Source organism: Acinonyx jubatus, chromosome C1 (assembly GCF_027475565.1).
Source record: "Acinonyx jubatus isolate Ajub_Pintada_27869175 chromosome C1, VMU_Ajub_asm_v1.0, whole genome shotgun sequence".
Lineage (NCBI taxonomy): Eukaryota > Metazoa > Chordata > Mammalia > Carnivora > Felidae > Acinonyx > Acinonyx jubatus.
The window spans coordinates 98,199,750-98,209,840 of NC_069381.1; the positions used below are offsets into that span (position 1 = coordinate 98,199,750).

The following is a 10,091-nucleotide window of genomic DNA, read 5'->3' on the forward strand; positions in this document are numbered from 1 at the left end:
AGAAGCGTATTGCTATGATCCTAAATTTGTTTAATGTTTTGATGACTGTATTTCAATAGAACTCATTTCCTCTGTTAGTTGATGTATTTTTATTTATGAATTTCAAAGTGTTACCCAAAGAAAGGGTCCATAGGCTTTTCCAGACCGCTCAAAGGACCCAGGGACACAAAAAAGGTTAAGAACCCCTGTTGGGTGGTATAAAAGCACAGGCCCTGTAGCCAATCTCTAGCTCTTGTCCTTTGAGCAAAATGATTTTAATTCCCTGAACCTTGAGTTTCCTTATCATGATCAAAGGAGCCGACACAGAAACCATTTATTCAACCAAAAAATCAACTCAATGCCTACTTTGTGCCGGTACGCGCAGAAGGCCGAGTTCTGGGGCTACAGCAGTGAACACGCCAGAGATGGTCCTTAATACAGAAGGGCTTGCTCTGTGAAGGGTTGAACGGTGACTGGCACATGAGCATTCTATAAACACTGCAGAACAGGACTATTGCTAAAACCACAACACTGCCTGCGTAATCATATGCTGATTTATGTTGCTTCCCGAGTAACAACTCTTGGCTCATCTGGCTCAGGCCCTCCCGATAAGGCTTCTTAGAGGCCAGGGGCTGGGCCTGGGTACTCACAGAGGGGCAGCGGGTGACATGGAAGGGCACAGGGTTTGAACCAAATGATCTTGGCTTCAAAACCCCGTGCTGCCGCTTACTAGCTCTGCCACTCTGCCGGCAGCCCATAGCCGTCCCTCCAAAATTGGCTCTCTCCTTCCCCAGCAGTAACACAACCCTGTTTTTAGCTGTACGCTCGGAATGAAGGATGGTATTTCCCAGCCTACCTGGCAGTCACATACGGTCACGTACCCGAGTTCTAGCCGATGGGGATAGAAGCAGAAAAAGAGATGTGTGCAACTTTCAGGAAGTGTTCTTAAATTGGGAGGTCTTGCCCTTCACCATTCCTTCTCCTCCTCCCCGATGGCTAGGGCCAGCACAGCCTTCTTAGACCATGCCATGACCTTGGGAATGGAGGCATGCACATGGAACAAGACAGAAGGGGCCTCCACACCACTGTGGAGCACCGTATGGAACTGGGGGACAGTAGTCTACTGAAGCAAGTTCCTTAAGCTCCATGGACCTCAGTATCTCCACCTACAAAAAGGTGACCATGTGAGACATCTATCCAGCGAGGCTATTCTGAGGACTTAACAAGATAGGGCTTGCTTCACAGCAAAGGCCAGAGCCAGGAGAGGCGGTACTGTTCTGCTGCTATGCAAAATGCAGGAGACCGGGGCGTCTTCACAGCCCTGGGTGCACAGAGGTGGCTTGATAATTCACACAGCTGAAAGGCATCCTGGCCCGTCTAGTCCTCCTGACAACAATTCCCTTCTCCGGTGGGGCGCCTGGGTGACTCAGCCGGTTGAGCGTCTGACCTCAGCTCAGGTCACGATCTCACAGTTCGTGAGTTCGAGCCCTGCATCCAGCTGGCTGCTATCATCTGTCAGCTCACAGCCCGCTTCAGATCCTCTCTCTCTGCCCCTCCCCGCCCCCAAAAAAAGAATTCCCCTCCCCAGCACCCTTGTTAAATGGTCCCCAGGCAAGGGAAGTGCACCACCCCTGGGACAGCTGGTGGGGATGCTGTTTGTTCATCCATAAATCACCATCGTCAGAGCTCTTCCCCCTACTGCCCCACACTGCCTCGCTTCTCCCTTCTGCCTTTGATCACGAGTCCTGCCCCAGAGCTCACACTCATCAGAACATCAAAGTACCTTTCGATCTCTTTCGGAAGAACCCTCTGGCCTCTACCCAAAGAAGCCTTCCCTAACTGACTGGGAGGTAGGTGATCACTGCCTCAGTCCCATCCTATTCAAGGGAGAGGCTGCCCAAACTCTACAATGAAATTCTCTCCCACTGAAGGAGAACCCATACGGCCACTAGCCAGCCACGGACTCTCCTGTGTTGATCCAGAGATGTTCCAAGCTCCTACATTTCTCCTTGCTAACACTTTTAAAGCTCTTTCATCTTGTTTGCAACATCAGCATTGGTCTAGGAGGGCATCACTACTCATGGTTATGCAAAGCCGAAATCTGCTTCATGTGCCTGAAGCTTATATTCATCTTTCCTGATTGTCCCCTTCCTGTTATTGCAAACACAAATCCTTTTCGGTCTCTCCCACGTGGCTGTCATCTTTCCATGTCACTGTCACTCATGCAGGCTGCTGCCAGGCACAGCCACAGCCTCATTCTCTCCTTTCCACATGCATGCTCCTACTCTCTCCCCTCATCTTCTGCCCCTGTCTCCACCCATCAGCACTGGTGACTTTACTATCCTCATGGCTCAACCAGGCCCCGGCAAAAGATGGCTTTGGAATTGGAACGAGGGTGGCCGTGGCAGCCAATGGCTCCCAAGTTGGGTGGGGCACCCCGAGCTACCAGAGAAAGAAACAAGACACAGTGGTCAAGGAGGCAGGAAGCAGTACGCATGTGGCTTCAGCAGGACAAAGACAAGGGCAGGACTCAGCACCCAGACAGGCAGAAGAGGAGGAAGCTGATCCAAATCCCAGACACTGGCAAAGGAAGGGCGCAGAAAGCACAGGCCTAACAATGTGGAGGGAGTTGCAGGCAGGTGAGAGATGGTCCTGTCCGCACCCTCACGTACTGTCATAGGGTGTTCTGCCTCGAAGTGCCATTTCTGGAGGCTGGCGGCACCCATGTCAGTGCCAGAGGACTCAGCCTTATCCTACTTTTTACAAACAAAATTATATTCCAGGTGTGTGTGACCCACAGGAGCATAAAACCTCAGGATTCTTTGCTCTTTGAAATTACACATTAATTTACGTTACACAGCAAGAATGCTGACGCATGAATCAGCCCACACCAGACCGCAAGCGGGAAGTACGACCCCCAACCTGGGTTCTGTTCCCTCCCAACACCTCCTGCTCTCCAAGGTTAACAGCGGAGTAGCAAGACCCCCTCCTGGCCATGCTGAGAGTCGCAGGGGAAGGGGAGAAGATGAGACTCCCCCGGAGGGGTGTGTGCAAAAACACCAGGCACGAAACCTTCCCACCCTCACCCAAGTCTGGTCATCTGCCATTGCTCCCCTTCAAGGCCACCTTGACATTCATTTCCTGGCCCACGACACCTGTTTATACACGAAGCTGGGAGTGGAGGGAAGATAACAGTGTGCCCAAGCTCCACTCCAGAGTCGCCCAGAGGGCAAACAGCAGTTGGGGGGCGGGGGGGGGGGGGACCCGCAGGAGGCCACACATTTCTAGAGCAGCCTGGAGAAACAAAAGGCACAAAAGTCACAGTTCCCTGTTTTGCCTTTGGCGGTTCCTCCTCCAGCCCCGGTCCCACCCTTCCACCCAACCCTCTTTCCCACCTTAGCCATCCAACCCCGCAGGGCTTTCCTTGTTTGTCCTCGTGAATCCACATGAATCACTAATTACTGATTTAAACCCAGACACTAAGTGAATGACAAATACAGTATAACAAATACCACTAGGCTATTTAGGACTGGCGAACCCAGAGCTACCTGCCTTAACTCTGCCTGAACAGACAGGAGACACGGGACACTGGATCCTAACCCCCACCGGGGCAGAACACTGACTAAACTGCCGCCAGACCGGCGTCTGTGTGTGTGCTAGGGCGGGGAGGGCTGGCTCTAATGAACTCACACACTGCTTCTTTCACTTGGAATTACCTAGGGGAGCAGAAAGCCGGACATCGAAATTTTCAAAAAGCTCCCCCAGTGATTCCAACATGCGCCTAAGTTTGAGAACCACCAACTGAACATTTATTAGGTGTCCCAGACGTGTTTCAAAGCAGTCGAGATATTTAGGACACCTTATAGCCTTGAACTGGCAAGGCAGGCCTTGGAGGTATCATCTCATTTTAGAGATTCGCATGGCAAACGTGATGAGACTGAGATTCTAATCAAGTTCTCTAACTCCAAAATCCGTTCTTTCCGCCCAAGTGTGAACTCTTGCATGGGTAGAGACAATGCATGAGAGCTATCTCCACTGCCGGCAGCTCAGGCATAAACTCCGTAAATGCAAAATATCTAGATTTGGAGATGCAAACACCAGAGGCAGGTGTGATGCCCTCTTCCAAACACAAGGGACAGAACCATACAGAGAGATCAGAGGGTGTGCTCGTGTGCGAGGTCTGAGGAGACAGACGGAGGGTGCGTGAGATCCCGGCGTGGGAGTTTATCCTAGACCCGAGATGTGTCCTCTAATGCCACACTTAAGATGGTGCTCATCGGCATGGAGAGCGTGGGCAAAGGAGGGGGGACCTCTGCAATGAGGAGGGAATCCCCAAGAGAGGTGACAAGGGTTCACCTCTCAGGGCCACAGTTCGTCGTCCTGCTCTAGGCGTTGTGGCCTTCTGCAGCAGGCCCCCCCCCCCCCACCAATCCGAACACACCCCCTCCCAAGCAGCTTTCCACTCCTCGGGCCTCTCTTCCTGCCAGAACTACGGTCTGAGGCTCCTTGCTGAGGGGACATAAGACAGGTACCCCCACACATTTAGTCTCCAGACCGCTTGGGCAGGGCAACGCATCCCTTCACCACCCTACTCCACTCATGCCTACTTCCTCCTCCAAAAAAACCCCCCAAAAACCCAAGAAACAAACAAACACACAAACAAAAACACCATCTTTACCACCAAACCAACTTTCCCCACCGTAAGAATAACGTGCCCACTCCAAATTAGGAACTGATGTGGACCAACACAGAAGGGAAGACAGTGAAGTTTAGGACACTATGAGAAGCCAACCCACGAGCCACACGGAGTCCCTAAACCACCAACTGGCAGATGGGGGCAATCTCATCACAGGGTCAGGGACAGACATTTCAAGGACAGCAGATGTTCCTTCTTAAAGACAACCGGCAACATCCCATCGTTCCTCCTGGTTCCTCTTTCGACCTTTGACACACACCGGCTGCATCGTGGTGTCCCCCAAAGCAAGTGTTGATGGGAAAGAACCACAAGGAATTACAGGAACCAACGGCAGGTTAAACTTTCACATCGATCGCACTGATAAGCGGAGACACTTACCCAGCACAGCCAGACAACTGAGCACTGGAAAAAAGCACTTCATGTCGGCAGCGGAGAAGAGACACCACACAGGACGCTTCCTCTTCTCTCCGCACTTAATCTCTCATTTCTGGCAATCCACTTATAGCTCCGGAGGGCAGTTTTGGAAACAGAACTTAACTCAAAAAATGAGAAGAGGTTAAAGAGAAGAGATCATCGGCAAGACGGGGGGCAGGGGGGAAGGGCGGCCAGTGGCTTGTGTTAAACTACCCTATGCTAAAGGAAGGGTCCAGAACAATTCTGAAGGCCCTCTAGGCTTCTGTCACATCCTGTGCCTTAGCGGTTTCCACTGGAATTGTAGATTGCAGTGAACTAATCCTCGAGGAAAAGGGAAAAAAGAGTCTGAGAAAATCCTTTCATCCGCTGATTATACAGGAATGTCCTTGGCTTCCCAGTGAAGGTGTCTGTAAGCTCCCTCATTCGGATTCCCCAAAGGGAAGACGGTAGGTCTTGTCAAAACCTTTGACAGCTAAATCGCCCGGGAACAGCACGGACTGTTTGGGTTTCTTCATCCAAAAGTCCGTCTCCATCCATGACGGTAGGTCACGGGGCCGCCACCTGCCCCAGACCTTCCCAGAACAAACGAAGCAAGTTGGCGTTCTGCGGCGCCGAAGCGAAGCCGGTCCCACAATGCCAGCCGATTTCTGAAAGAAACACAAGACAGATGTAGCCAAGGCGCACACAAGCGCCACAAAACCGAGAGGGGCCGAGCGCCGGGCTGCTCCGGACGCCCGGGTCCCGTTCCTGGACCAGGACCGTCCACCCGTGCATTCTGACCTTGGGCAAGTCGCTCCACTGGCCCCCGCCTCAGTTTCCCCGCCCGGAGCCGGGCAATTGCGGGAAGCCAGCTGGCTCCTGCAATACTTTGCCCACACTGCTCACTCCAGGGCACTCCCTTCGCCTCCCGCCGAGCCCGGCGCCGCCGGGAGCCCCACCCTCCGCGGGGCACCTCGGGAGGGGGCTCGACGTGGGGCCGCCACTCCCGCTTCCACCTCCGGCCCCCGCCCCAAACGTGGGAGCTCCGCGCGCGCCGCGTCCCAGGTGGCCCCGCTATTGTTTTACCTTCCCGGCTGTTTATTTTTCGCTGGTTGGAAAGAAAAGAGACGGAGGGCGAAGCGAGCGGGGGGCTGCGCTTTCCGCTGCCGGGGCGCGCTCGTGGCCAGGCCAGGGGAGGGTCTGGGGCCCGACCCCGGAGCGGAGCCGGCCCCGCGCCCGCCACCGCCCTCCCCGCCCCCTGCCCCGGGCTCCCGGCTGCCCGCGCCGCCGCCCCTTCGCGCGCAGCCCGCGCCCCCACCGGATACTGACCTCGCCCCCGGCCCTCTCCCTCCGCGCGTCCGTCCGGCGGCCGGCGGTCCGGGCGCACGCCTCTGGGGACGCACCGCCTCCTCCCTCTCCCCCCGCAGCCGCACCGGCAGCCGCGCTCCGGCCCCTCCCGAATCCCCGCCCCCCGGCCCGGCCCGCAGCACCCGGGCCAGCCGCGCGCGGGGCGGGGGCGGGGGCTTGGGCAAGAGGCGCCGCCCCCGGGCCCGCCCCTTCCCCCGCCCGCGGAGAAGGGGCTGGCCAGGGGCCTGGCGGGGCGCTTGTGGGCTGGTGCTCCCGCCCAGGCGCACCTGCCCGGGGAGGGGGGCGGGGGGGCACCCCAGGACTGGGCACAGGGGGCGTGTGTGAGCCGGGCAGCTCCCAAAGTTAATCGGCGGTTCACACGCAGGCTGCCGGGCCGCCGGCGGGAAGCACAGGCCCTTCCCAAAGCCCCGCAAAGGACCCTCGAGCCTTGAAGCGGGCGTCTAGCGAGCACGTCCTCTCTCCGGGAAACAAAAACAAAGCCCTTGTCAGGAGTCTTGAATCTGTGCTTGCGGTGGAGGCCCATATTGTGCTTTATTCAATGGCAGAACTTCCTGGAAGTTGTGGCTGAACTGAACTCGGCACAGCCCGGGTTCTAACCCCGGTTCTTCCACATCCTCGCTGCTGACTTTGGTCGAGTTACTTAACTTCTCTGTGCCTTAGTTTCTCCGTCTGCTGTTACATGGGGAAATAGCCCTTCCCTACTGAATAGGGTTCTGTGAGATGTCCACGGTACACTTGTAAGAACACTTAGAGTGGAGCCTGCCCCGTCTTAAGCACTCAGTAAATGCAAGATATAATTATTTTATGAGGCACAGCCCTATCAAACGAGTGCATTTTCATCCATTCAATACTTAATGAACACACACGCATGCTGGGTAAAAACGGTCAAAAGGCAACCGAGGTCAAATAAGACAGTCCTGTCCTCCTGGAGCTTGATCTGGTGGGGAGACAATAAAACAAGTATGGCAAGAGAAGAACAGAGTGTTGAGGAAGCATGAGCCAGGACCTGACCCTGTGTTGGGGGGTTGGGACATCAAGAGGAGGGAATTTGGTCAGACCAGGTCAGGTGTCAGGAAGGCTTCTCGGAGGAGGTGAAAATGGAGGTAGGACCCAAAAGAGCAGAGGAGGCACAAAGGAAGGGGGCAGGGGAGGAGTCACTGAGTCCAGACCCTGAATCAGTATCCTCTAAGACGTAGAGGGAAGACAGAGTAGTTCAGTTAGAGGACCAGAAATCTCTGTTAGGCACAAACTAGGCTGTTAGAAAGTGGCAAGGAACTGCAGAGATGAAATCTGGGGCCAGAACCTGGAGGGCTGTGTATGATGCGTTAAAAGATTTGAACTTTAGCCCAGGGCCATGGTGAGCCCCTGAAGGTTCGGAGCAAGGCAGTACTGTTGTTAGATGTACATTTTAGAAAGACCACTCTAGGGCACCTGGGTGGTTCAGTCTATTAAGCATCCGACTTCTGCTCAGGTCATGATCTCACGGCTGGTGAGTTCGAGTCCCACATCAGGTTCTGTGCTGACAGCTTGGAGCCTAGAGCCTGCTTTGGATTCTGTGTCTCCCTCTCTCTCTGTCTCTCTGTCTCTCTCTCAAAAATGAACATTTTTTAAAAATTTAGAAAAACCACTCTGGCCCAGGCATGAAGGGTGGATGGGAGAGGACTTCTACATGAGGTTAGTGGGTATTGATGAAAATCCAGACAAGAGATGATCGTGACCAGGACCCCAGAAGTAGCAACAGGGAGGGAGAGGAATGAGCAGGTCCCCTTGATGTCAGGAGGTAGGCCCTATGGAATGCCAGGCTGAATGCCAGGAGGAATGGGGCAGAATAACCAGCTTGGCCTCAAGAACTGAGATCAAGATACATAAGACTGGATGTACTGAGTTTGAAATGCCAAAGAGTCATGCAAGAAGTGAAGATGTCCAAAAAACAACTGGGGGTGTGGAGAGTGGACTTCAGAACTCAGAAGAGGTTTGGAAGATGTTTTTCACCCTATTGGACTGTATGATAATGAAGGGGTTTTGTGAAGAAATACACTGTAACCCAATGATTAAAAAAAAAAAGTTAGTTACCCCCTCCCCCCAGTGTGTAAGGCAGTGAAGAACATGCTATTGGGGGTGTGAAAAAGTAACTAAGGGGTCTTATTTGCCCTTAACTCTCTCCCTAGACTATAAACTTCTTGCAGGCAGGACTGCACTTTAATTACCCTTTATCCCAAACAACTCTTGGCATTGTGGTCTGCATGTAGTAATTGTACTATAAATACTTGGATTGAATTGAATTGAATTGAATTGAATTGAATTGAATATTAATCACATGTGCCAAGTGTTATATGGAAGATCTCCTCTTGTGTGTTCAATATTACCTCTTTCCCTCAAGACAACCCTGACTCTGGCAACTCTCGCTTCTCCTTATCTGCTAGACTCTTTCATTTATTAATTGAGCATATACTATGTGCTAAGAAAGTCTCTGCTCTCGTGGCACTCACACTCTGGTGGGAAACACAAACAATGAAACAAATAAATATATAACAGAACATGACATGTGTTCTTAAGAAAAGCCGGAGAAGGTAATCACGTGTGTGTGTGTGTGTGTGTGTGTGTGTGTGTGTGTGTGTGTGGTGTGGGGAGGAGGATTCTGTTCTAGGTGGGTGACCAGGGAAGGCCAGATACTTGATTAGAAGGAGTGAGTGAGCTTTGGAAATTTCTGGAAGAAGAGAGCTCTGAGCCAAATCCTGTAGGACCTTATGGGCCAGCGGGCAGTTTGGGTCCCTCTGTTTACAAGAGCCTCCACTGGAAAGGAGGCTCTTGTAGTTGTGCAGGTGAGAGAAGACCGTGGCCAGGACTAGGGTGGTAATGATACGGGTGGTGAGATAGGGGTGGAGTCTGGAAGCATTTTGAAAATATGTTCAGTGGGATGTTCTGGAGACTTGGATACGAAGGGGGAAAGAAAGAGGAGCGTCAAGGGATCTGCACGATCTACCTCAGCCTGTGCTGGTCTCTGACCCCACCAAAGTGCCCTACCCCTTCTCCAAAACCACACTTCCTGAGCATTCAGTCCCCTGAGCCACTTCCTCTGTCCTTGAACCCTGTACTCAATTATCCCTTCTTGTTCTTTCCTCCTCGATCTACCCCCACCTCCTACCACCTAGACCCCTTGCGTCTTTTTTGGATGGTCTGTCAATCCTTGACTTCCATCACCACACCAGGTATGTTATGGCTGGTTCCATGCGGAGTATCTGTCTAATTTCCACACCGATGGGCCATCTAAGATATTCAAAGGGCCGTGCTAACTACAGGGCAGGGAGAGTGGAGTAGAGGCGTACCTCATTTTATTGCGTTTTACTTCATTGCGTTCCACAGACACTGCATTTTTTTACAAAACGAAGGTCTGTGGTAACCCTGCTTGGAGCAAATCTATCGGCGCCATTTCACCAACAGCATTTATTTACTTGGTGTCTCTGTGTCACATCCTGGTAATTCTCACGATATTTCAAACTTTTTCATTTTTATTCTATTGGTTATAGCGAGCTGTGATTAGTGCTGATGATTGGCTTTCAAAGCTCGGATGACGGTTAGCATTTTTCAGCAGTATTTTTTAATTAAGGTAAGTCCATTATTTTTTAGACATCATGCAATTGCATGCTTAATACAC

At 52.7% G+C, this 10,091-nt stretch overlaps 1 protein-coding gene across 4 annotated transcripts in view; it reads right to left on the bottom strand.

Annotated features, from left to right (window-relative positions):
* The window catches only part of IGSF3 (immunoglobulin superfamily member 3), a 93,157-nt gene extending 86,613 nt beyond the window's left edge, over positions 1-6,544 (bottom strand). For 2 of the 4 annotated variants that reach the window (XM_027060805.2, XM_027060801.2), the window contains exons 1-2: positions 6,398-6,544; positions 5,054-5,736 (exon numbers count right to left, since the gene is read on the bottom strand). In XM_027060805.2, the coding sequence (XP_026916606.1) occupies positions 5,054-5,096 (43 nt within the window). In that variant the 5' untranslated portion in view covers positions 5,097-5,736; positions 6,398-6,544. Of the gene's footprint in view, positions 1-5,053; positions 5,737-5,869; positions 6,020-6,154; positions 6,315-6,397 lie in introns of those variants that run through there. The other 2 variants (XM_027060802.2, XM_027060803.2) reach the window with 2 other exon arrangements.
* Between the last annotated feature and the right edge of the window lie 3,547 nt (positions 6,545-10,091).